Genomic DNA, 25,924 nt, shown 5'->3' with positions numbered 1-25,924 from the left:
GGGCGGTTACCGCTGGACATTTGTTTTGCCGAGTGACGTCACGTCACTTCTCTTCAGAAAAATAGGATGTCGAGCTGAAAGGCGGCCTGTTTGCATGGCTAACCACGGCTTATTGGCATTATGAAATACTTGGCTTTTAGATCTTCAGGTTAAATCTCGCTATGCCAGTAATGTGAATAGAGCTATAGCCCGCGAAATCATCCCTGAGAGGGGCGCGGGAAAGTTTGGAGCGTTGCTGGTTTCGAAGCTCTCATCAACGTTAATAATATTCAGGTAAAAGTTGAATTAACTGATTTCACTGCCTCACCCACTTACTCCCAGGACACATCAAAGTAATTTTGTTGGGTGATGTCACGGGATTAAGTCAAATCCCAAAGTACATCTTTCACCTCATTGATTCTTACCAAGTTTGTCAAACTTTTCTCTGTCCGTTTGCTGATTTTTTTTTACAAATCTACAATCCTAGTTTCGTGCTTAGTTCTAAAACTGTTTTGTTGACATCTTGTAAGTTATTAGTCATATCTTGGACTACAGCCATGGCTGTATTTGTTTGGCTACGAAAATGTTATATTTTAGCTCTGTTCATTTGTATTTTTACACACAATTATCAAATCACTTAAAAGCTTCGCTGTGTAATTTGATAATGTTGTGTCTGGTTTGAAGATGCTTATTTTGACATATTTTTAAGCCCAGACTAAGTGAGCATTTGGCTCCAAGCCTGTGACCTCCTGATAATAGTAATCTTGAATATGGGCAATTTGTGGTTTTTCTATCCATTTCAATATTCAATATATGAATAAAGCATAATAATATTTTTCTTGATACAGTACAAGCTGTAAAAAGGTATCAGATATAGGCTATTGTAATCTATTAATTGTTGCTATATTTACAATTTCTTTGTAAATTTTGTTCACCAAGCCTTCAGCAATGAAGCCATACAAATATTCAAGGAATTTTAGTAAAGTCTATTATGATATTGGACCACAAGTCACACTTGAAATTAAATCATTCTCAATCAATCCCAAAACTCATATAGAATCTTTATTATTATTTATTTCGGTATACCACTGATAAGCTTAACATTGCTGATGGAGCAGTCCTTAAATACTGCTAGGTGCTGTATAGAGCGCCATATTTGTCAGCATGGGATTTTACCTTTGGTGCCTATGTGTGTCGCAGCAGTGCTTATACCACTGTTAATATATTTATTGATATATTTATTGTGCTTGAGCACATTTAAACAATAGACTTAAATGCATATATTTGTGTTTTCATCATTATATAGCAAGCAATTTCCAGCTCATCCAGTAGCAGACATGTATAAAAACATTTAAGCACAGTTTGTAAATTTCTATGTAACAAATTGACAATTTCAATTTAAATATGAACGTTCTTTTTTCTGACTTTGTTTTTGCTGCTGCTGTTGAAGTGGTATTATTGTTTCCTAGCCTCAATTTATAAGGTTTTAGCTTGAATTTAGTTCTGATTGTACCAGCCTAGGTGAAAATTGGTTCCAATTTTAATAAAGATTATTGAAATTAAGGCAAACCTTAAGACAAAACCCAGTAGAAATTATTCACTCCTGATAACAAAATGTTGCCTTAGGGTTATTTGATTGATGTAATCTTTTTGCTGTATTTTAAACATTGACATTGTTTTGAAGTTTTTCTTGATAGCCTGATAATCTGTATGGTTATTCATTTAAACCCTTTTCTCTCATTTCTCATTATGATCATGTGACTAATTGTGCTAGACTGTGATTTGTGGCTTCTTAAAAGTCAATTTGCTTCTCATTTTTAAACATCAAATGAATAAGTCATGTTTTTAAAAATTAACTATTTGACAAGCTTGTTAATGATTCTAATATTTTTCTCATTTGGCATAAATCTACCAATTCTATTTAATTTCTAGATCTTACATGTTATGTTGTTTAATATTTTCTAGTTGAACTTATTATTTTGATGGACCGTTACCCTAAATTCGTTCTACCTTATTCTCCAAATACTGTTAAAGTAAGCTTTAGCACTAATTCATTTCACCTCAAGGTTATTGATATTTTTATTATATGCAATTCTTCATGTTAATATTTTTTATTATTCTCAGAGTCCTTCCAAATGTTGTTCCTTTCCTTATAAGTCTGCCAAGAACACAGATTGGAAACGTCAAGGTAAAAAAAAACATACCCTTATGATATGTGCTATCAAAAGGAACTTACGTATGACAAGTTGCCTTTTTTGTTCACCCATGTTGACTAGGACCTTTCATAACGAGAACCAAAAAGCTAATCAAGTCAGTCAATCATAATATTATGTGCTTTTTGCTGCCATTTAAATCGTGTTAAGATTTTATTTCCATTTCAAAGATGATGATGTTTTTTTTTTTCATTTTTTCCTACAATATTTTGGTTGTTTTTGTTTTGTCCAATCTTAATTGCCCTTATTTTAATTTTTCATGTCCAAGGCGATTTGCCTCTTCGGGGGAGGTGTATATATGGGTGAGGCACTTATTTCAAAACCTGTTTTATCACTAGATAACCTTAAATTGCCCTTTAAGTGCCCTTTAACAGCATGTAACATGGAGAAAAAATCCTCCCAGAACCATAAAAAACAAGCATTTGATAATAAAATTTTGTGGCAGGCAGTACATTCAGTTATCATTATCTCTCTTTTAATGTAGATATCCCCAATCAACATAGTCTGCAACATAATTAGATGAGGTGCTTTTTTGGGGAAGGTGCTTGTTCAAAGCACTTACAGTATTCAGGGAAGGTGTTATTTGAGGGGGGTGGTTAGTCAAGCAATAACGGTATTTTACTATATCTTTCCTCAGCTATGGCCACGTCACAAAATGGTCCTGTGGTTTGGGGTGGGAGGAGCATCTTGGACAACATGGTTGGCGTCAGTGACATGGTTCTGCTTGAGCCCCTAACCGAGGATGCCATTATGGAGAATTTATGGGATAGATATAATGCTAAAGCTATATATGTAAGTTTTTATTTATGTTTTAATAGACTGCATGATCTAGTTGATTAAATATCGTTGGAATGTTCACCTATGTCAGAAAAAAAACTTTTCAAAATTAACTAACCCCAATTGTTTAATAACAGTTTTACTATCCAAAGGTTGTAATAAATCATACTCTATTGTCTTACAAAATCATACTTTAAAATCTTACAAAAAATCATTCCATTGTCCACTCTTAAAACTACCATTTGCCATTCTTTTTGCATGTGAGGTTTTTTCTACACGTACACAGTACATATATTGTGGTGTCACATATAATTTTTTGGCTTTAAATTTTAATACGTTGTTTTTTTTAGTTCAATTGACATAGACTTTGTATTTGGTTGAAATGCAAAATATAATTTATTGTTACGCCATTATTTTTTTGCCTAATATATTTACAGTGTACAATAAATAATGTTCCTTTTTACATTGGACATTGGATTGCACTTTAGTCTAAAATCTTGTTGACCTGTTTTATTTCAGACCTATATTGGCAATGTAGTGGTCTCAATCAACCCATATAGAAAGTTCCCTCTCTACACCAGAGAAGTCATTGCTGAATACAGATCAAGGAACATATATGAGCTCCCTCCCCATATGTGAGTTAATAAAAGGGACTGTCTTGTGACAACATTGTTCTTAGGGACAGGATCAGTCTTGGAACAGGGTTAGTCTTAGGACATGGTCCTAATTCTTACTGTTATTATAATTACAGATCTAAAGCCAGCATTAAGGATACCGTAGACCCAAGCGGTAATTACCCCAATCGTCCCGGCAAAATCGCTCGCGTCGGATTAAAGCAAATGCCAACAAACTATATATCAATTTAAAGCTTAATGATTGTATTTTCCTCCTAAAATAATCATTTTTCATACGTGCTTAATTTTGAGTGCTTTTGCCTGGTCTGAAGTGCGAAATCGACCACTTTTAAATATGCGAATTATTTATACACACCAAAAGCGCGTAACCTCACGGGATCTGCTTTATATCTTTCGTCATGTACTGAACTGACAAACCGTGTCTACATTTGACGTCACACAGCCTCGTTGATTAATAATCAAGGGTTAAAGTTAGGCGTGGAATAATGTTGCTTCTTTGGCAACAACGCGCTAATTAAGTCCTTAGCAAAAAAAGCTATTGATTATCCGCGGCACGGTGTGACAGAACAATATCTATACTAGACGCTTGCCAAGTTGCGCAGGAATCGGGAGGTTAGAAGTGTACCTTTAATTCACATATTTAGAGTAAGATGGGGTGAAATTTGATTGCGAGATATCGGGGATTGAAGTTGTGTAAACATTAGAGGCAGCGTGACAGTAATGACAGACGAAGAGCAAATAGAGCCGCGTATGGCAACCAATCACATTGCACGCTCTACACGCAGCGGGAAAACTCTTAGGCGCTCAAATGTCATAGCGCTAGTCGTGCAAGTGAAGGAAGATGCCTGCGATGCCTGCGAGTGTCTGTTTGCTTGCCACTCTCCGCACTTCTTTCTTATTTTTTCACTGTTTATTACTGTGTATATTATGGTAGTGACTAGGAACCCCCTAAAAATAGATAAGTCTTATATTTGCCCAGCTATGATAGGCTATTTATTATCTAATTGCAAAATTGATCTCAATATTTGAGTTCATCTTTAATGAGCCAGTAAGGAGGTGTGCACCTGGGAGTTTGGTGCAGGGTGCATGCACCTTCCTTGGCGCCACAATTGGGTCATTTCTTACTGAAGGATTGTTAAATACTATCCTTTTTTCATACGATACCATAGACTGTGCACTCCCTCGGCAAATCCTGGTTAGCTGCCTGTCAGTGCTATAGTCAAACCCTGACATGACTTTCAGATATGCCATTGCTGATGATGCATACAGATCCATGCGGGACCACAACAAGGACCAGTGCATCATCATAACTGGGGAAAGCGGGTCTGGTAAAACAGGTAACTATTTCTTACTGAACTACAGTGGTGATGACTTTTTTTATTCAGTCATCTTTATTGACCACTTCCCTGAGTCCTGAAATATTTATCATTCACACTTAGTATGGGCTTTACTGTGAGGTACAGCATGGTTTGGTTACAATGTTTGTTTTGTTGTTGTTATCTATGCCATTGTAAAATGAATTACACTTTGCACAAAACTATTTAGTTTATAAACTCTCTTAGTTATTCTTGTTAGTGTGCCCTGTATTTTTATGTTGATAACAAAATGTATGTATGAACTAATAACTGTATGAGAAAAAATGTGCTTGTTGTTGTTTTTTGTTCGCAAGATTAACAGGAAGGCGCCACTGTACAGTTTTCTGAATGTAATAATAATGATTTTTTTTGCTCGTTAGTAGAGGCTTACTATAGTGTTCTGAATGTAATGATGATAATTTTGTGTTCTTTAGAGGCTTACTGTATTAGTGTTCTGAATGTACAGTAATGATGATAATTTTGTGTGTTCTTTAGAGGCTTACTATAGTGTTCTGAATGTAATGATGATAATTTTGTGTTCTTTAGAGGCTTACTGTATTAGTGTTCTGAATGTACAGTAATGATGATAATTTTGTGTGTTCTTTAGAGGCTTACTGTATTAGTGTTCTGGATGTACAGTAATGATGATAATTTTGTGTGTTCTTTAGAGGCTTACTGTATAATATTATAAGTGTAAAGATGATAATTCTCTTACTATAGTATTCTGAGAGTAATGATAGTAGTAGTAGTAGTAGCTTTATTTTAAGAGGGTAACATTTAAAAGTGTGATACACTTACAAAATTAAGGCCCTCAAAAAAAAAACAAAAAAAAACAAGCAATTATAATCATTAATCAATAACAAATAATAAAGATAATATTTATAGTGAAATAGATTGAAAACCAAGTCCAAGGCTTGACATTGGCGCGCTGTCACCCTAAAAGTTCTCCCCCCTCAAGCTCACAAGCGAATATTTGAGCAAAATGAAATTGACCCCATCAAACCTAGTATTTGCATTGTGTACAGAATTGATAAAAAGGAAAATCTCTGATAAGGTATTTCGGAACTGCATTTTGAGTTCTCTTGAAAAGAAGGGAGCATTTCATCAGATTGTTCTCAATATAAAAAGGCAACGGTTTCAGTTTATTGAATAAAGGGAGAGATAATGTTGTGATAATGTAATGTTGATGATTCAACTTGGTCCTTTAGAGGCTTCCAAGGTGATAATGCAGTATGTTGCTGCCGTCTGTGGCAAGGGTCGTGAAGTAGATAGGGTGAAGGAGCAACTTCTACAGTCCAACCCTATACTTGAGGGTAAGTTAACATTTATTGCAATAGATAGTACTTGATATTGTGGGGTTTTTTTAAGACTGCAGTCACCTTACCGTTATTTTTAAAAATGTATTTTTTTTTCATATTGAAAACTTATCTGTTGACTCCACATGTAGCATTTGGGAATGCCAAGACATTGCGAAATGACAATTCCTCACGTTTTGTAAGTATATGACTTTTTTTGTAGAACAACCCTTAAATATTTTTATTTTTTTATTATACCTGGTGATTTTATGGTCCTTTTTTTACCCTAGGGAAAGTACATGGACATAGAATTCGATTTTAAAGGGGATCCTGTAGGTGGAGTCATCACCAAGTGTAAGTGAAACTAAACTATTTGTTGGAGTACTGTATATCCATGTAATGCATATTCTTACATGACAAAATAGAATTTAGTGTGTGACAATAGATTGTGCCGCTGGTTAATGCCTCAAGCAGGTTCCCGAGAGGTTCCCTTAGTTTCCTATGTGCATACTGTAGATATTATTTGTCAAAAGTCTAAGATTTTGCTGTTCTTCAACAAGAAGATCGCTGGCATTTGAAGATTGTGCATATTCTCTGTGACAAACCCTAGTTACGCACTTGTATCTGATCACCATGTTGTTCTGTATTCACAGACCTTTTAGAGAAGTCCCGCCTTGTTTATCAGAACAAAGGGGAAAGGAATTTTCACATCTTCTACCATTTATTACGTGGTGCATCAGACAATCTGCTGGGTAAGTTACAAGCATCCAAAATCGCTTTAGTGCTTGCAATATCATAATCCTCACATCCTATAAAAGATGGTTAGAACTGAGCGTGATCTGTTTGCTCTATCACATGTTTTCGTTTGTCAGCACTGTGAGAACATAAAACAGGTTTTGGTGTCTTTATGGACCTAATTCTTACTTGTAATCTTTTTTCATATTGTTTTTTTTTTTTCATCTCAGATGACTTGCGACTTACTCGAGATTTCGATGGCTACCATTACCTTAACCAAAGTGAATGTGTTTCTGTACCCACAAAAGATGACAAGGAGGATTTTTCTGTTGTGGAGGTAGAAATGACTTTTTCTAAATTTTAGCGACTGTTTTATAGTTGTTGTTTTTTATGTGTTATACTATTTTTTTTTTGTTGTTGAACAAAAACAGAAAGCCATGGAGGTGGTCGGCTTCACTGAAGACGAAATTTCTGCAGTTTATAAGTTATTGTCTGCAATTCTAAATCTGGGAAATACTGAACTTGAGGAGTTCACGACTAGTGATGGTACTGAAGCGGTCACCGTTCTAAACGAACAAGGTAAGGGGAGTTTTTTTTTTTTTTGAAAATTGGAAGATCGATTATGTGAGCTGTACTAGAAATTATCATGAGTTTCTTGTGCTCTTACTTTATCTCTATTATACATTCTAAATGCTCATATAGGAAGTAATGGCAATGGCACTAAAACGCTAGCGCAAGATAACGCAGCTATATTATAGCCTGTTCTAGAAAGATTCCGTAGTCCAACTACTGTATTGATGCGAGCTAATCAGTGTGCACACCGGTTAAGTATGAGTCTTACGTTTTTAGTTCTAAAGAACACATGCGAGATGCTGCAATGTGACGTCGAGCTGCTGCTCAATTCACTGCGAGAGCGCACCGTCGAGACCAAAACCGAGCGAGTACACACCCCTTTAAATGTTGCCCAGGTAAAACGTCACGCCTTATTGCACACTCCTCCCAACACATAGCCTGCATTTCTGTTGGTGACAGATTTTTCAAGTTTGACAGCACTAAAATCCTCACACTTTCATTGCTTGCTCCCATTTTTTTCAAACCCTACGTAAGGTAAAATATGTTTTTTTCGTCGCTCATTTGATATTTCGTGCTGGCTTCATAAGACTCAAAGTTGAAGAGGCAATACCTGATGTGCTTTTTGCAGGCAAGCTATGCTCGAGATGCCTTGGCCAAGGCGGTCTACCAGCGCTTGTTTGCATGGATCGTCGATAGGGTTAATGACAGCATCCAGGTAATGAACCACAATAAACCATTCACAACAATTGGACAATTTAGCCCGTTGGCCACGTTTTACTCGAAAACCCGCCACTAGAAAAAGGAAATAAATATCAGCCCACATTAGCAGTCAGGGACCCAATAGGAAACAAAAAAAGGACGTGTTGGGTTTCTCAAAACGTTTAATAAGATGTTGTATTATTGGATGCAAACTTTTAACTACACTTTTCCATTGAAGGTACGCAAGCGAGGTAAAAGAAAAGTGATTGGAGTGTTGGATATCTACGGATTCGAGATATTTGTGGTAAGGATTCGGAATTTTTCTCTTTTCATCATTGTTGGTTGTAAGTTACAAACCTCAGGACCTGATCTCCTTTTGTGATGCCAAGTAAGGAAAGGCTATGGTCGGTATTTTTTAAACCTGTTGTTGAAGAAAATCGTTTCACATTTTGTTTTAGGACAACAGCTTTGAGCAGTTTATCATCAACTACTGTAACGAAAAACTTCAGCAGATTTTCATCGAGCTTACTCTAAAATCCGAGCAGGAAGAGTATGTTAGAGAGGTAGGTTAGTGTTCTCCACCCCAACCTCCCCATCTTTCCCTCTAGCGCCACCTCTTTCGCCTCCATCCCCCTCCTCCTTCTCCTCATCATCATTATCATGATCGCCATTATCAGCATCGTTTTGCAATTTTTGTGCTAAACCTCATTCAACAACCTCTTCGTCATTACCCCTTATATCACCCCTTTAAGCCTACTGTCAAAGTAAATATGTTTGATTATCTAGGGCATTGAATGGACCACCATTGAATACTTCAACAATGCAGTCATTTGTGAGCTGATCGAGAAGGTAATTCATAGAATGTTTCACAGTGTCTTAGCATTGTTTCCTTATCGTGGATGATAGAGAAACCCTTCTGTTCTTTTAGAATCATTCTGGAATCCTGGCACTACTTGATGAAGAATGCTTACGACCTGGAGAGGTTTGTTTACTAATTATGCTAGATATTAACTGAGTGAAGTTTGAACTGATTTTGTACAATAAATGACAATCTTTATAAATAACCCAATCAAATCGACAATATCGCAAAACTTCCAGTCTTGGAAAGAGCTTCCTAATATCAGTCTCTGGAAAGAGAAGTGTAGAAGCCCGCTCGTAATGCCTGACACGATTGGCTGGATTACCTAGTTGTTCTATCGTATTCCCGTTCTATTGTTTTGTTTCCCATTCTTTTGTCTGTGGTGCATCAATCCAATGTGGAGAAATCTTCTGATTGCTTTTACATGACCCTCTTGAAATGGATGTTTCCTCGGTAATTTGCTTGGATAACAAAATGACAGCTAAGGGAGACTCTTTAAAAAAAAACATGCGCTCCCAGTAATTGACCATAGCCGATTGTTTTCTATTTGAGCAGGTGAGCGACTTGACGTTTCTTGAAAAGCTTGACAAGCAGTGGATCCATCACGAGCATTATGAGAGCCGCAAAGACAAGAAATACCTTTCTGACAAAACTTTACCACATGGCTACTTCAGGTTGAAGCACTACGCAGGCAAGGTAAAGATGCAGGGAAATTCACCAACGATTTCATTAAAAAAGTGGCCATTGTGCGCACTTGACTGAAGACTTTAACAACGACAACAGTAGTAGCAGCAGTTACAACAAGAAACCTTGTCAAGATCGTTGTTGCTTGAAACACATGTTTCTTGTCGCTAGGTGACCTATGACGTTGACGGCTTTCTGGACAAGAATAATGATCTTCTCTTCAGAGGCTTGTCACAGTGCATGTACAGCTGCAACCATCCTCTCACTAAGAAACTTTTTCCCGAAGGTATGCTAACCTATTTATAGGGTTCACCATGTGTCGGGCCCTTTTATCGTTCTCTCTGGCTAAAGAAAGTACTCCAATTCCAGTTAAGATCATGAACTCACCTAAAAGACGTTTGGCATAAAAAAAATTATTATTACTCACTGCAACTGTTCATTTAGGAAATAATATAGATGGGTGGCAAATGATCTAAATACTATCAGGAAACGTTAAGAAAGAGTCTGAAGCTGTTTTTAATGAAATAACCACTTACTCAGTTCATTCTATTACACCACACTTTGCAGTGTCATGTTCAAAGTAGAGCAGAATAGAGGCGTGCATTGATTGATTTATCTGTATCAAGGTTGCCCAACGAAGTCATCCAAGCGACGGCCAAAAACCACAGCGACTCAGTTCAAGGTTGGCGTAATAGTTATAGTTTCTCTTTGTATGGATGCAGAAACGTCTGTGTTTAACAGTATAATGTTTCTCTTTTTTTTTTCAGGAGTCTGTCGCTGAGCTGATGAAAAATTTGAAATCGAAAAACCCCAATTACATTCGTTGCATCAAGGTGATTCTAAACAACGAACTTTAATCCTGTTATAGAGTAATTTTTTTTATAAGAACGCCTAATTTTCACTTGAGGCTGGGCGAGTCTAAAGACTGTAAACGTTTTCATGGATTTTCTATTTTATATAATGATTTACGCCCAATAAAGTCTTAATATCTTAATATCTATGCTTTCAGCCAAACGAGCGAAAGGCTGCTGGAGTTTTCGACGAGCGATTGATCAAACATCAAGTCCGTTACCTCGGGTAAGATATCAAACATCAAGTCCTTTACATCGGGTAAGATATCAAACATCAAGTCTGTTACATCAGTAAGATATCAAACATCAAGTCCGTTACTTCGGGTAAGATATCAAACATCAAGTCCGTTACCTCGGGTAAGATATCAAACATCAAGTCCGTTACCTCGGGTAAGATATCAAACATCAAGTCCGTTACCTCCGGTAAGATATCAAACATCAAGTCCTTTACATCGAGTAAGATATCAAACATCAAGTCTGTTACATCAGTAGGATATCAATCACCAAGCCCGTTACATCAGTAAGATATCAAACATCAAGTCCGTTACTTCGGGTAAAATAACAAACATCAAGTCCGTTACCTCGGGTAAGATATCAAACATCAAGTCCGTTACCTCGAGTAAGATATCAAACATCCAGTCCGTTACATCGGGTAAGATATCAAAAATGAAGTCGGTTACCTCAAACGTCAAGTCAGTTACTTCGGGTAAGATATCAAACATCAAGTCCGCGTTACCTCGGGTAAAATATCAATCACCAAGTCCTTTACATCGGGTAAGATATCAAAAATGAAGTCGGTTACCCCGGGTAAAAAATGAAGTCCACTTCTTCAGGAGACTATTTACCTTAGACGACAAGTCTATTACCTTTTGTAAAAACAAGTATTTTACCTTTGGCAAGATACCATACCAAATCTTTAGCACGATCTTGTGCAACCTTTACAAGACATGATCTTGTGCAACCTTTATAAGACATAATGTAAAAAACGAATAAGAGCATTGTAATGAAATTAAGTAGAACTTCGGTCGAACGCACTTGCTCCATAGAATGACATATTCCCCTTTCATGTTTCAGCTTGATGGAAAACATCCGCGTTCGCCGCGCAGGATTCGCGTTCAGACAGGAGTATCCAGTGGCGCTTCAGCGGTAAGTGAACCCCAACAATCGCGACACATAATAAAAGATATTGCTACTCAAATACCGCGATTGCTCAGTGATTAAGGCATCGTCTCCGAAGTGAGATGAGCTGTGTTCGAGTTGGTCAAGTCTGCTTGGGATTTTGAGGGAAATGTGAATATCTATTATCGGGGATAAGATAAAAGGCACTTAACCGTCTTGCCATCAAGAGTGCTTAATTCTTACTCACGTTTCTATTGTAGACTAGGCCCGGATGAATACGCACTATATTGTAAGGGATAGACTAATAGAACATTGATTGGGGGCGCAGAATTACTCCCCGTAATACGGGGCCCAGATGCTACTCCGGTGAAATGTTGACATTTTTGAACATATAAAACGCATAAACAATGCTAAAACTTTATGGAAAATAGCGTCTTTACGGCCAACGAACAAAAAAGCGATTTTATGGAAATGTTTTCGTATATTTATCAAATTTCGCCGCTTCTACTTGCAGGTATAGAATACTAATACTCTTTGGTGTGGTACATCGTTTTTATACTACATTTTATTGCACTTTTAACTGTAAACGTTTCAGCTACAAGATGCTATGTCCCCGCACATGGCCGAACTGGCTTGGAGCGCCCCGTGACGGGATAGTTGAGCTACTCAAGGTATTCTTTATTATTATTATTTTTAACTGCGTAAATGAACTAAAAAAGCAAGCGAAAAGCTATAGTTCTTCTGGTCAAAATTGATTCTGTAGCACGCATTTTACTAGGCTTAATAGGCTTTTGCTTGGCAAACAATTACAAGCTGTCACAATAGTTACTCCGGTGATCTTTGATTTGACGGGAATGGCACTTTTCAGTTTCGAAACTATTTTCAGTTTGTTGCCCGTGAGGTTTTGAGTTTTGAATACCAAGTTCTGGTTGGTTTGCTCACTTGGAACTTGGAATCCAGAGCCTTCCAAACGACTTGGTGGTTTTAGTAAGTTGTTGTGTACTTTTCCTCAAACAAAGGTGCTGTAAATCATCCCACTGAAAAAGGAAACTACAAGAGAAACAATGATACGTAGGGAAAATACACATTGAAAAAATACACAGGGAAATTCCAGTTGATCTCTTTTCGTTGCTTAACGCTGGAAAAGTTAACTTCTTTTGTGCCTTTTCTTTCTAGCACCTCAATGTCAAACCTACAGAGTACGCATACGGAAGAACTAAAATCTTTATCCGAAACCCGCGAACGGTAAATAATGTTCTAAGCTTCTTTGTGTGTGTGTGTGTGTGTGTTTTTATAAAATTGTACGCAAGCCTTGTTGCCTCTCTTCAGCTCTTTGCATTGGAGGAGAAGAGGAAAGACGGCATGGAAGACCTGGCTGTCATCATTCAGAAGATTTTCCGTGGCTGGAGACGGAAGAAACAGGTAAAATGGATACTACCCCTATCTATCTTCTTACTCCACAAAGACAAATTGCGCAACAACAGAAAATTCGTAGATTCTTCGAATTTTGCTTGCAATTCAAATTTCAATTTTTTTTGTTACAGTACCAGAACATGAGGCGGAGTGAGATCACCATTGCCAAGTACTACCGCAGGTTCCGGGTATGTTAAATGTCAAATGAAATAAGAAGCAATCGATTTATCAATTTCGGGAAAAGGAAAACATGCAAATATTTGTATATTTATATATATTATTTCAAGGCCTTTTCCGTGAAATACTGTGTACACTTTGTAAATATTATGTTTATCAACCGTCCATTCTTATGGTTCTAGCCAAATTCTCGATTCAGAGTGAATTTCTGTGCTCGATCTAATCGCTACAAGGTTGTCACTACCCAGAAGTTGTCATAGTAGCTCTCACGTAATTCACTCGCTTTTTAGTGCACTTTCATTGTGACGTCGTTATAGATGATCAATCCGATGTGATTGTAGCATTGACATGAATCTATTGCAGGACCAAAGAGACTATAGGAGAATGAGAAATGCTGCGATACTGATAGCTTCCTATGCAAGGGGTTGGAAGGTATGCCTCCTGATCTCCCATCTAAGGTATACGCTAACTGGAAGCACTGAACGTCTCCTCTATCATACTCGCCTCTAGCCACTGTGGCTTAGGCTCGAACCTTGGCTTTCAAAATGGGAACTTGGTATTTTTTAATAAGTATCTGTCAGCAGCCATAGCCATTTTATCACCCTATCAAAATACCATTGTGAGAAAGCTATTCTTTTCTGTCGGCTGAGTTTGGGAAACTATTGTGAGATTTTTAATTTGGATTCCGTAGATGAAGTATTAACTTTGTCTTAGAGGGCCCATTTTTGTTTGAAGTCAATCTGGGTGGTGGTTTAAAATAACCCCCAATATCTTCCCTCACTCACTCATGCCTGTAGTCAGGCCCAATACTTTAAGATGTTGAGCGTGGTACCCGACCATGTCTTTCTTGGTCTTCCTCTCTTCCTTCGTCCTTCAAAGCTTCTGATTGAGGACATAGGACTCGGTACCTTGGAACCTCCCCCCTCAGGGTATTTAACACTCCCTAAAATAGGTTGGGCAGTGGCCCTCTAAACATTATACCTGCAATGCGTCTTGCTTAGAATGTAAATGATGGGTGCTGTAGGTTTTAGCGGGTTGCGAGTATTAATTCGGTAGTGTAATGTCTCTTCTCAGGCAAGGAAAGCATACCGTGCAATTCTGTACGAGCGACAGTGCATCTGGGCAGTGGGAATCATCAAGGCTTATTTCGTGGGATGGAGGGTAAGTACAATACCAGGAACCTAGATTTTCAATGAATTTAACATGCAAACACTGTTGCCTGATGATGCCCTTCTAATTACTTTTGCTTATAATCTTTAAATGTCCCCGATCTTCGTCTTTTGTTAAATGACTTTGTTTACTCAGGTGCGCAAACTGTTCAACCCTAAGTTCCGACGGAACGCTGCACCAAAGATTATCCGTTTCATCAGGCATTTCTTGGTGAGTGATTCAGAAACCTAGATGAATGCCCCCTTTAATAACATTTTAAATTTTGGTTGAAAAATTGGTATGATGGTAGGTTTCTTTGACAGCCCCGTTTCTTTTGGTGTCCTAGATGTTCCGGTATTTTACTAACCTGAAGAAGAATCTTCCTTCAAGAAGGCCTCTTGACACCTACTGGCCGTCAGCTTCTCCCCTCTTCAGGCGGACAAACTCCATACTGAAGAATATGTACCATCGCTGGAGGGTAAGTCGACTCACATGTTCATACGAATTTATAGGATTGTTCCCTTTTTGTGGAAAGGTGTTATAAAGAATGCCGATCAACCACTACTTATTATTGTTTACTTCTAAAAATACAAGGGTAATGCAAGATAACCTTAGAATGACCATCTACCATCCACCTGATGATTTATATTAATTACTCATATGATTTAGTCGACGTAGTCGATGGAAATGAATGGTTTGTCACTCGGTCTTGTAAAATCATAAATGGAATAAAAACAAGATCAAGATACTCAGGCATAAGTCTAAAGGAAAATAGAGCTGAATTAACCCTCTAAACAAAACGCTAAAAATACCACAAAAATCTTCGAACGTCTCTATTTAGTTGGCCACTAAAAACAGAGGCGCTCGAGGCACTGGAATCAGGGTACAAACAAACTTACCTCCATTACCAACCTCTTTAGAAATGTAATTTGAGGCCTTTGCGTTTCCTCGGTAGTGTATGATGTACCGAAAAAGTTTGGATAATGGGAGAAAAGCAGTGCTACGGGAAAAGCTACAAGCCAGCGAGCTGTTCAAGGACAAAAAAGTCATCTACCCTGCTACGTAAGTCTGGAATAATCTGAAAAATAAAAACAATTTAAAATGTGATTTTATTTAATTAACCTATTTCAAATCTTTTACAGGGTTTCCGTGCCATTTTTAGGAGATCGTCTCGAGCTCGTCTCCAATCCTAAATGGAAGAAGAACGCGGTCGCGCACGAAGTGATTGTCTGGTCGGACAATGTCCTGAAGGTGCACCGCAAAGATGGCAAGGTAAGAAGACTTGTGTTTTAAATGGATTATTATCTATCCTTACCTAATATAGGCAGGTCATTACTTGAAAATGAACTTGTAGTTAGTTTCAGGCAATGTATGTACCTTGATAGTTGAGTAACTTAACTGTCAATTGGCTCCCACTGTTCCATTGGTGGCTCTTGAAGCGTAAAGGCACAGAGACAAGGTAGTTGGAAGAGTCGCACGGTTAACAGATTAAGGAGAAATCAGGCAAGTTATCAGAAGAAGCAAATATTTTGCTATTTTCATGGTATAGTCACTAGCGAAAGTGGATGTTTTAAAGGCAGCACCCAGGTAAGTTAAATAGTTGTTTAGTTTTGATTAAGCGCTAGTGAATATCCGTAACCGCTTAAATAAGCGCCGCGGCGCTGATTTATTCTTTTATTTCCCAGGCGAGGCGCTTATTCGGGAAGGCACTTATACGGGGAAAGCGCTTATTTTAATATCTGTTTAATCTAGTGCTTTTATTTACAACGTGCAAGCAGTAAACAACTTCCAAATAGCACAACAAAACAGGCTTTCAATGTCAAAATGTTGTGGTGGGTAGTCCTGTGCATTTTCGTTACTTCCTTTCTAACGTAAAGTCCCCTTCGTTATCGAAGTATATTGTGCAAAACGTTTAGGCGTGGCGCTTTTTCGGGTGAGCCGCTTATTCATATTTTTTCCTCTTAATCGAGGCAGGGAGGCGCTTACTCGAGCAATTAGACAAACATTAATTGTGATTCACGTTATGAATCTTATTTCCGGCTAAATCGGATATATGTTGATGTTGTTGTCCAGACTGTCCCTCGAGTTCTTGCCGTGACGTGCTCAGAGTTTATTGTCGCTGACCCCAAGTCGATGAGTGCCAAGTACAGAGTGTCGCTTGGAGACGTTCAAAAGATCTCCGTCAGTCCTCTCAAAGATGGCTTGGTCGTCTTCCATGTTCGACCGGTAAGGTTGACATTGTCTTAATCAGAGGGTGGGTCTTTTTTAGCCAAAAGACCGGAGCAACTTCAGAATACCCATCCACGGCTAAACTTCAGAATACCCGTCCACATTTTAAGGCCTCTAAATTTCATCGGTCCGCGGTCCGCAGTCCAGAACTACTCAATATAAAGTATCCATCATTGCACAATGAATTTATAATACTACTCAATATAAAATATCAATCATTGCACAATTAAATTAGAATCGGACTTAGATTAAAGCCAAAAAGACCGTTTATTCTTTAATAATTCGCTCAATAAATGTGCGGACTGCGGACCGCGGACCACGGTAGCAATGACTTATCAGTTAGATTTATCATTTGATACTTCGTTCTATAAATATGCAAAGACGGCTTCACAGCGGACCGCGGACCACGGTAGCAGGTATTTGTTATGAATAGTTTCTTAAGCAGATCACCAACGCAGCATGCGATCCAACAGTCGTCCAACCATCCATACAAGACATCAAGGACTACGTGCTGCTATCTCAAGGCCCTCTAGTGACCTACCGGTCCTTCAAACATGGGAGGCGGAGTGCGCGAGGTGTCGCCGAGACAGAGTATACGAGAGCGACAGAACTCTTACAAGAAGACGGCTTTGGGAGGATCGTGTAGTTCCGTGTCCCAAGAGCCAGAGGAACCTCAAAGATATTCGTTAAAGCTTCCCCCCGCTCAATGGCCTGCAACAAGCGAAGTGTCTAGAGAGGCATACGACACCGCTAGGGCAAGAGACACACACAAGGACATTTCTCCGGCAATGAGAATGGACACGTGTGAATAATCATGTTTCAAACACTCTTTAGTTGTTATCATGAATTAACAGATATTTCGCCATGTATAAACTCTTTTTTAACTCATAGTTTAGTTTTTTAAGTTTTAGTTTTTTGCCTTAAAATGTGTATTACTCCAATCAGAAAAGCATTTGAGATATTTCAATAAACTAAGTTTAGAGCTGGCGATGTTTGTAGTTAATTTGTTTTAATTTGATAAATGTTAGAACAAATCCAAAGACTGACACAGAAAACCATAACCTTACTACTGATATAAAACTAGAAACGGTTGATTTTGAGAATGTCCTCGGACGGCACACCGTCTAACCCCCAAAAAGAATCACACTTTGTAGTTTTCCTTTTTTTTAAGAAACTCATTTATGCTTCGTTCTTTTGTACCTTGATTATATTCATTAATACCTCCTTACTTCGGACGGCGGACCACAGTGGCAGTGACTTGGATTACTTAGACTTATTCTCTAATAACTCGCTCAATAAATATTCAAAGACGGCTTCACTGCGGACTGCGGACCGCGGTAGCAATGACTTAGATTATTAAGACTTATTATTTGATACTTCGTTCTATAAATATGCACAGACGGCTACACAGCGGACCGCGGACCACGGTAGCAGTGACTTAGATCAGTTAGATTTATAATTTGATATTTCGTTCTATAAATATGCAAAGACGGCTTCACAGCGGACTACGGACCGCGGTAGCAGTGACTTAGATTACTTAGAGTTATCATTTGATACTTCGTTCTATAAATATGCAAAGACGGCTCCACAGCGGACTGCGGTAGCAGTGATTTAGATTACTTAAATAATTTCGTTAGACGAATCAGAAAGACAGCTTCACTGCGGACCACGGCAGTAACGTGGCTCCATTGGACGGGTATTCTGAAGTTGCTCCGTTAAGAGCAATCATGTTTTTCAAAATGATTTTTGAAGAACATTTTCGTAGCTAGTGTGGACCTAGCCTTACATTCTGACGTACCCAATTTTGAGATTACAGTGCGTCTCCAGACTCGTACCCAGTCGACGTCATGCATCGCGCGGCGTCTGGGTACGAGACTGGTGCGTCTCTTACTATATCTATGGGAACGCACCTCTGTCTCTTTATGGTCAGAACTGCGTTGCCCTCGGTCCCCGAGGATTGAATTATCGGAATACTTCTCAGAATATCCTCTTTTTCAGGAAAAAACCGATAAAGATCACGTGAAAGGCGATTACGTGTTCCAGACTGACCACGTGATTGAGCTTGTTACCAAGGTGATGATGCAGCTGGATGCAGAGCGGGACTTGTTAGCAGACGTCCATGTGGCCGAAAAGTAAGGGAAATAGAACCCAACCCCTCTATTCAGGGAAAGTGTAGAGTTGACTACAGATTTCAGTGCCACATTCAAACTTATTTGGGTTTCCATTGTATTTAATGGCTCATTCTATAGAAATTGAGATGTGAAGTCTGATTTGCCCTGACAGAAAGGGGTTTAGTCCCTCGAGAGTAAAATGGGCAAGCCAGTTGGTCGAGAAATAAAGTTATACACCCTCCACCAGCCAAATGTTTATCAAATAGACGGTCCCTTTACTTTCACATCTCACTACTTTAATATTTTATAGTGATATAAATATGTTAAAAATGCTGGTACTCCAATATTAAGTTTTATAGCTCTTATTCAAATTTTGATATAGCCATTAGTATTTTCAGATACTAACTTTTACTTTTCTTTTATCTGTTACAGCATTGCGGTGAATTTTCAAGGGCACATATTGGAAATGCACTTCCAAAATTCAGGACGCGAGCTCCCACAAGCGCTTTGCAAAAGGAAGGGAGCGACAATAGATATATTTGTTTGAATTATATAGTATTTCATATTACGCTTTAATATGCAATATTGAATTGTTCTCAGACGTGTACTCTATAAAACAAGACAGTTTCACTGTCTTTCTACGCGAGTCTCCGGTTAGTTTGGATAAGATATAATAGTAATTTTGTCTAGATCCAAGGGTACTTTAAGATGGCCAGTTAGATTTATACTGTTGAGTAACAAGTCTTGAATAATGGTTAGTGTATCGTAGTTAGTTGTTTTATAAGAAATCAGTTATGTTTAGGGAAAAGGGAACTGCTAAAGAAACACAAACACAAGCCAATGTTAGAAAAATATAACTTTAATTAACTGCAACTTTGAAATTATTTACTCATATAATATCAATAAAATATGTTTTTTTTGTAACGAGTATGGGATTTCTACCATATATAATACTTTTGAATATGGTCATATAACAAACAACATACACTGGTAGATGCTTTGGTTTGGATACATCTTTGCTGTTTTATCTCAGACAGGTGTAACAGCTGTTTTATAAGCACTTGCAAGTTTTTGGTGACAGCATTTTACTGCAGTTTTCCAGGGACTGCTTTTGTCTGTGAAAAGTAAAATCATGTCTGACACCAAATTAATATAGACCCAACAAGTCAGTACATATAAGACAGCCATACAGTAGGTGGTGTTTTTGATGTTAAACATTCCATTAAACAGTTATTTAGAATAATATATTGACAATAAAATGTCAGAATAAAGAAACTTTGTCTGATATTCATAATCAGACTTATAATCATAAGTACCATATTCTTTGAAAATAATATTAATCATTGTTGTGTCAAATTTGTTCTATTTAGATATAATACCAGAAGCAATGCAAGTATTTAACAAAACAAATAAATACAATTAAAAGCATATTCTTGCCTGCTGAGGAATTGAACAATATAATTTCAAAACTGCTTTTCCCATCTTGGGGACAGGTCCAAAAGGTTGTGACAGGTTTGAATACATGTAAGCTCATCAGGTCACTATAATAATAGCTCATCAGGTCACTATAATAAAACCAACCCCGTTTTACAGGGTACAAGGTACCTTGCCAACACAAGCAAGGTCTTGGAAAACTAGCCAACCAGGATGCGGAAATCAGAGGTGGATTGATTGAAACATTTTCAAAATCTAGTACACTAAAGGCTAAGAACAATTCTAATCAATCAAAAAGTATCCAGTACTTCCAGATTGGCTAACTCTCTAAGTACAAAAAAAATAACATGGGCCATAAAAACAGTTATTGCATGATAAAAAAAAAAAATCAAGATTCAGTAGTACTAGAGTAGTTAATACAGAATTTCAACTATGACCAAGCTCAATGGAATATGTGACTATTCTGACAAAACAAGACAACAATAATCACCTAACCATATACAACCCAGTTCTTTAGTTATAGATTTTCAGGCAATTAGTAGTCATCGTCATCATCACTATCATCCCATGGACGGGAGAGTGAGAACATGAATGCCCCAAGACAGTCTAGGAAGCTTCGCTGCTCTCCGCATGGACATGGGTAACCAGTTAGACCAGCAAAATAGCACTTGTTGCATTTCTGAAATAAACAAATGAATAAATAACTAACTCTTAGGTAGCTATAAAGTAAAACAAATGTCAATGTCGTACATCAAGAACATGAGACTAACTTTTGATTGAATAAACTTAAGAGAAGAACAGGAGATATATCATAACAAATTACAGCATTCCCATTATAAGAAACATCTGCTTGCATACTCTTGAGTTATCTCTTGTATCTAGAAGATTTACTTACAGGGCAATGATCATCTCTGTAGTCACGACAAGACTTGCAGATCCTACAATGGTTTCTGGGTCTATTTTCTTCATCACATAAGTCGTGCCAGCACCAAGAATAGCGGTACTCCCCTTCACAGTCAGGACAGGAGACTGTGCCGACACAAGCTTCTTTAAATGGCACATTAGTACCACAACATGGGAACTCAATCTTCCTGGTCATCAATGCAGTCTTAAGGTCTTTTACCTGGAAAAAGTTTATATTCCTTGAGTCTGTAACTTTACACTTCTAACACCTTGTACCAATTTTTTTTATAGCTTGAACAGTAGAACACACCTACTAATACAACTACTACTAAAACCGAAAGCTCCTTATAAAGGCTGGTTTGCACGAGTGACGTAAGCAGAGAAGGAAGTGAAGTCTTATGTTGCACAACAACCGGCTTGACGTAAACGCAAGCATAAGCACAAGAAGAACAGGAAGTTTTGATAATTTTACGTCTATGTACGCTTACGTCACATGAAAACCGGATCGCCGTTAGCATAAGCAGAAAATAAGCACAAATTAACTAAACTGGACGAGGAGGTATTGGGACTAGACTACGAACTGAGCATGCTTAAAACCTTGCGCTTACATGGAGCCGGTGTTATCTTCAGTGACAGTGCTTACATACTATGATGTTTTTCAAACTGTCACAGAGTCGGTCATATGTCAGATCCTCTACATCATATCATATGTGCCTATTATTTACTTTATTTACATTTTACCTTGGAGATGTTCTGGATCAGACATGCATCATTTTTAGCTGCACTTATATCGACACCAGCATCTGCTAGGATATTTAATGGATTCTCACATCTTGTGCATTTACACCCATAACACTTCAGCCCATTCTTGATACAAGTGCATCTCTTTGTGAGACAACCAGCTGCACAATGGCAAGGATGAGCATCATCAGCGCTAGCTGCAGCAGGTTTCACCGTTGGCGGGCAAGGTTTCTTGGCACTTTCTAAAATAACAACAAATAAACTCTTCATGCCAAGCACAAAAAAATGAGATTCTCTTATGCAATGTGAACTCTAGCTACATACAATTACCAATTTCTAGCCTTCCGGCTTCTGGCTTAAGAATCTTGAAATGTGAGATAATGATCAGAAGTCATTGCATTGCTGAATATTGGCCAATTAAAAAGTGGCACACAGAATTCCATTTGAAATTTGAAGTTTTAATTGTAGAAGCCAGAGGGCAAGTTGTTGGATTTAATCGAAAATGTCAGTGATAAAAACCTGGTTGGGCCTCTTGACATGGGCTCAACACCCTCTTTTTCTGTGGTGTCCTGACTGGGAGTTGTGAGGTGAGTCTTTTGTTTTCATCCACTTGAATAGGTGTGACCATCAATGCAGCAAATCGAGGGTCAAACATAGACAGCTTGTCTTTCAAAGTTGAAGTTGACAGCTTGACCTATATAAAAAAGAACCCATAGTCATATAGAAATCACAACAATGCAGGGCCTGGCATTGCCACTCATAGGTTGCCAATAGCAACTAGATTTTAAGCTCTGGCAATCTAAATTGATTTGGACTGGGTTGAAATTTAAATATCACTTTGGTTTCTCTTTTTTCATTTCATTTTATTTTGTTATTTCTAACTTTTTTAGAAAATGAGCTAAGAAATTTGGGTGTGTGTTATAAGGGGGTTAATACTATACTATTTTCCAGACAGAATCATCCATCTTCAAAGGCCTCCCATTAGATCATTATTAGTGTGATCTATAATCCTTACTCTCTAATTCCGATACTAACATGAGTTTTATTGTTTCAGAGTAGGCTGCGGAGATTGATAAGTAGGGGGAAGTTATTTTATTAGTTCAAGTTAAACTTAAATCGACTTTTTTTTTAAAAAACGTAGCTGGCCCTCTGTGGAAAATAGCTGGCAGTCCCGCCTGGGCCTTATAAACCCCTGACTAATAAATGCAATACTATCAATTCCGAGTTGTTATGTTAGGTTAAATCCAAAACAATTGCAGAATAATTGAGAGTGATTGAAGGGTGAAGTTTGGAAAGAAGTAACAATAGCCAGGCCACCTTCAAAAGCTTACCCTATGGTAAGGTACAACCAGGAGCTGGCCACTGGTCAGGTCTCTAGGAAGATCATATTTTGCTGGTAAGTTCCCTCCTCCCGGTCCACGAAAGTTTAGGGCTTGCTTGCCGGTGTACATGACTGGAGCAGAGTCCACTTCAATAAGCACTTCGTGGGAGTTGTTGATGTTGATACCAACAACAGATGAAAAAGGCACTTCAACGCATGCCATTTGCTTATAACCCTCACACAGTCCCTTCAGGTCGTCAGGATTTGTCTGGAACTCATACACAAACTTCCTGAAAATTGAGCAGATTAAATTAATAACTATCATCTGAAGACAACAGAATTTTACATAAGTAAACTCAAAGGAACACAACACTATTTTTCAAGCAAAATAGAGTGTAGATTCCCAAAATCTCAGGAAAGGGTAAAAAATATATAAAACAAAAACAAATTTAAAATAATCTCATAAAGGAATACTCTCATGGTACCATTTTCATAATGATTTCTGGCCAATTCAATACATAATTGGAATGTCATTTCTCCCCGGTAAACGTGCAGCTGCATATCTGATGTCCTCGATGTAAAAGGTATAAAATTGTAATTAATTAAAACTTAAACTTCTGGCAGCTATTGCTGGGGAGTTTCGATTTTGATCACATTTGATCACCTACAGGGGTAGGGTTACCTAAGGGATGTGCTTATTCAACATAATATGACACTACACTTTACCTTTGTGTAAAAATTACTTTGAGTCTTGCGACTGAAAGAGTGTGGTTGTTTTGTGTCTTCTCCACCTAGAAACCCAGATCACAAAGAGTATAAAAAGATAAAAAGAAGCCATATAGAGTGCAAAGTATAGGAGCAGTAAAAAAAACTTGGCTATATTGGCTTGGCTGTATACCCCTTAAAATGCAACTATAAAACATGCCACATTAAAATACACAGCCTTTTTTTCTGATCTAATACTTGCATTAAGGACTAAATGGCTAAATAACTATTTGCTACATATAAAGATGCATTATTTTACCTTCCATGTTCCAATCTGTAAATAAGCAAATGTGTAGTGACGAGGAGGAAAGAGCTTTGCATCCACTTTTCCCTTTAGAAGATCAGGAATAGATTGGCTAGTGCTTCCACTTGATGATAATTCCACAGGAGCTACGACACTAGGCAGTTTTGATATTACTGGACTACTAGGTTTGGTGTGGCATCCTGAAGCTGTCGATTCTACTATTGCTGTCGACAAGGCTTCCACTGATGTATGCGTAACTGCAGTATTAGTCATTAATTGCAAGGCTTGTGTTGAGATTGCAACAGGGAATGTAACCTTTGGTAACAAGGAATGGAGTGGATGCGTCAATACCAGTGATGGGTTAGCTTGAGGAACTGATGTGTTAGCTCTGTTATCAGGCACTTCAGCGTATACACTCTGCCTATTTCGAGGAAGAACAGAAGTTGTGTCGCTCATGGTGCTTGTGACTGTTTGCTGCTGAAAGTGCTTTAGTTGTGATAACACTTCCTCAACAGGTTTGAACTGAGAAGAGTTTTCCTCCACAAACCCTTTCTGAATTGGAGTATTTGGGGCAATTGAGACTGGCATTTTAATATTGGGCATTTGAGCTGCAATTGGTTTTGTTTGTGTAATGTTTGACCAGTTGTCTGTTCTTCTTTTACCTTCCCAGGCATTCGAGGCTAGAGTTGATGGAAGCTGGCCTGAAGGTAGTAATGTTCGCTCAGCAAGCTGCTTTCCTTCAGCAGTAACACTTTTTTCCAGCAATGGATCACTGCTCTGGGAGCTTGACACAACAACCGGCAGTTCCATGTGTGCTGGATATGTTTGGGCTTGTGGTGGAACAGTTTCCTTTGACCAGTAATTGATTTTCTCTTGGCTTACAACTGGGCCTTGAGACCCAGAAACAGTATCTTTTTCCACGGCTGGCATGTTAAGCTCACTATTAAGTTGAGTCCCAGTTACCTCCATAAGATTTATACTTCTCTTATAAATTGTCCAGAATTCTTGTTACTTTAAAATGGACAGTAAGCTTGAAGACTTGAGGAGTATTTAGCTGCATAAAAAAGAAAGAGTGAGTGATCCAAACAACCATCCATACTCCATTTTTGATATTCGACATCCTTTTGCTTTCTACTGTACCACCACGCTCGAAATTGCCCCTCCTATAAAGCCCTTACTTTGTAAATATTAACACTCGAGAGAGAGGGAGGGAAGAATTATTATTAATAACAAAAAATAACAGCTGCCTTATCATTAGCAAAGTGTGGACAGTATCATTTCGGGTAGCGAGTTCACACATTTTGGTTTGTAACAAAATGACGTTTTATCTCGTCTGACGGCTTCAAACCTATCACAAACTAAACTAAGGTATCTTGTAGCACTAGTGAAGCAATACTAACGCTTTAATAGTCGGGCAGAAACTCTATAAATATAGATAAACACAACCAAACTCATACCAGTGTAGACGATGCGACCAGCACTCATGTTTGCGATTTGCGCTTTCACACCTCAGGGACCACGTGCACAAAACGCCACATCACTTTTCCCGCCAAAAGTAAAGAAACCCAATCAAAATTCGTCTAGGCGGCTTTATTGACAGAACTTGGCTGGATGATGCACTTGGCTGGCTTTTTTTTAGTTTTCTCGTCCTTCAGGGAATGCT

General features: G+C 38.1%; 2 protein-coding genes across 5 annotated transcripts; one reads left to right on the top strand and one right to left on the bottom strand.

Moving 5' to 3' along the window:
* The first annotated feature begins 38 nt into the window (after positions 1–38).
* On the top strand, positions 39–20,619 carry LOC5521801 (unconventional myosin-Ia). Of its 3 annotated transcripts, XM_032367002.2 has the most exons (37): positions 40–273; positions 2,104–2,167; positions 2,461–2,494; positions 2,830–2,984; positions 3,489–3,604; positions 4,847–4,941; positions 6,168–6,272; positions 6,407–6,453; positions 6,545–6,608; positions 6,908–7,006; positions 7,220–7,326; positions 7,421–7,568; positions 7,839–7,957; positions 8,191–8,277; positions 8,500–8,565; positions 8,720–8,824; positions 9,048–9,110; positions 9,190–9,243; positions 9,676–9,816; positions 9,976–10,090; positions 10,431–10,486; positions 10,572–10,637; positions 10,814–10,881; positions 11,730–11,801; positions 12,370–12,445; positions 12,951–13,019; positions 13,104–13,196; positions 13,319–13,375; positions 13,728–13,796; positions 14,439–14,525; positions 14,670–14,744; positions 14,860–14,991; positions 15,469–15,575; positions 15,656–15,785; positions 16,587–16,739; positions 18,741–18,874; positions 19,286–20,619. In XM_032367002.2, the coding sequence occupies exons 3-37, from the start codon at positions 2,491–2,493 to the stop codon at positions 19,398–19,400; spliced, it is 3,249 nt and encodes a 1,082-aa protein (XP_032222893.1). In that variant the 5' UTR covers positions 40–273; positions 2,104–2,167; positions 2,461–2,490; the 3' UTR covers positions 19,401–20,619. The 3 variants fall into 3 exon arrangements, with proteins under 3 accessions (XP_032222895.1, XP_032222894.1, XP_032222893.1); XM_032367004.1 differs by lacking the exons at positions 18,741–18,874; positions 19,286–20,619 and adding an exon at positions 17,188–17,730 and having other exon boundaries at positions 39–273; XM_032367003.1 differs by lacking the exons at positions 18,741–18,874; positions 19,286–20,619 and adding an exon at positions 17,176–17,730 and having other exon boundaries at positions 39–273.
* Positions 19,697–25,904, bottom strand: LOC5521800. 2 transcript variants are annotated; one of them, XM_048723249.1, is made up of 8 exons: positions 25,662–25,904; positions 24,277–25,315; positions 23,979–24,043; positions 23,263–23,542; positions 22,451–22,625; positions 21,932–22,173; positions 21,183–21,410; positions 19,697–20,966 (listed from the first exon to the last, which is right to left on the bottom strand). In XM_048723249.1, the coding sequence occupies exons 2-8, from the start codon at positions 25,228–25,230 to the stop codon at positions 20,823–20,825; spliced, it is 2,088 nt and encodes a 695-aa protein (XP_048579206.1). In that variant the 5' UTR covers positions 25,231–25,315; positions 25,662–25,904; the 3' UTR covers positions 19,697–20,822. The 2 variants fall into 2 exon arrangements, with proteins under 2 accessions (XP_048579206.1, XP_001641482.2); XM_001641432.3 differs by having other exon boundaries at positions 25,719–25,904.
* Positions 25,905–25,924: the final 20 nt, after the last annotated feature.

This window comes from Nematostella vectensis, chromosome 2 (genome assembly GCF_932526225.1).
Source record: "Nematostella vectensis chromosome 2, jaNemVect1.1, whole genome shotgun sequence".
Lineage (NCBI taxonomy): Eukaryota > Metazoa > Cnidaria > Anthozoa > Actiniaria > Edwardsiidae > Nematostella > Nematostella vectensis.
Note: the sequence above shows the minus strand (reverse complement) of the source record. Positions and strands in the feature narration are given on the sequence as shown.

Bases quoted from the DNA above. Each gene is read 5' to 3' on its own strand.
- LOC5521801 (XM_032367002.2), top strand. The intron at 8,566-8,719 runs GTAAGGATTCGG...ATTTTGTTTTAG, and splicing joins ACGGATTCGAGATATTTGTG to GACAACAGCTTTGAGCAGTT. The intron at 13,020-13,103 runs GTAAATAATGTT...GCCTCTCTTCAG, and splicing joins TTATCCGAAACCCGCGAACG to CTCTTTGCATTGGAGGAGAA.
- LOC5521800 (XM_048723249.1), bottom strand. From the start codon at position 25,230: ATGGAGGTAACTGGGACTCAACTTAATAGTGAGCTTAACATGCCAGCC. The intron at 22,174-22,450 runs GTTTTTATCACT...TTGTTATTTTAG, and splicing joins ATGTCAAGAGGCCCAACCAG to AAAGTGCCAAGAAACCTTGC. The intron at 21,411-21,931 runs GTAAAATGTAAA...AACTTTTTCCAG, and splicing joins TGATCCAGAACATCTCCAAG to GTAAAAGACCTTAAGACTGC.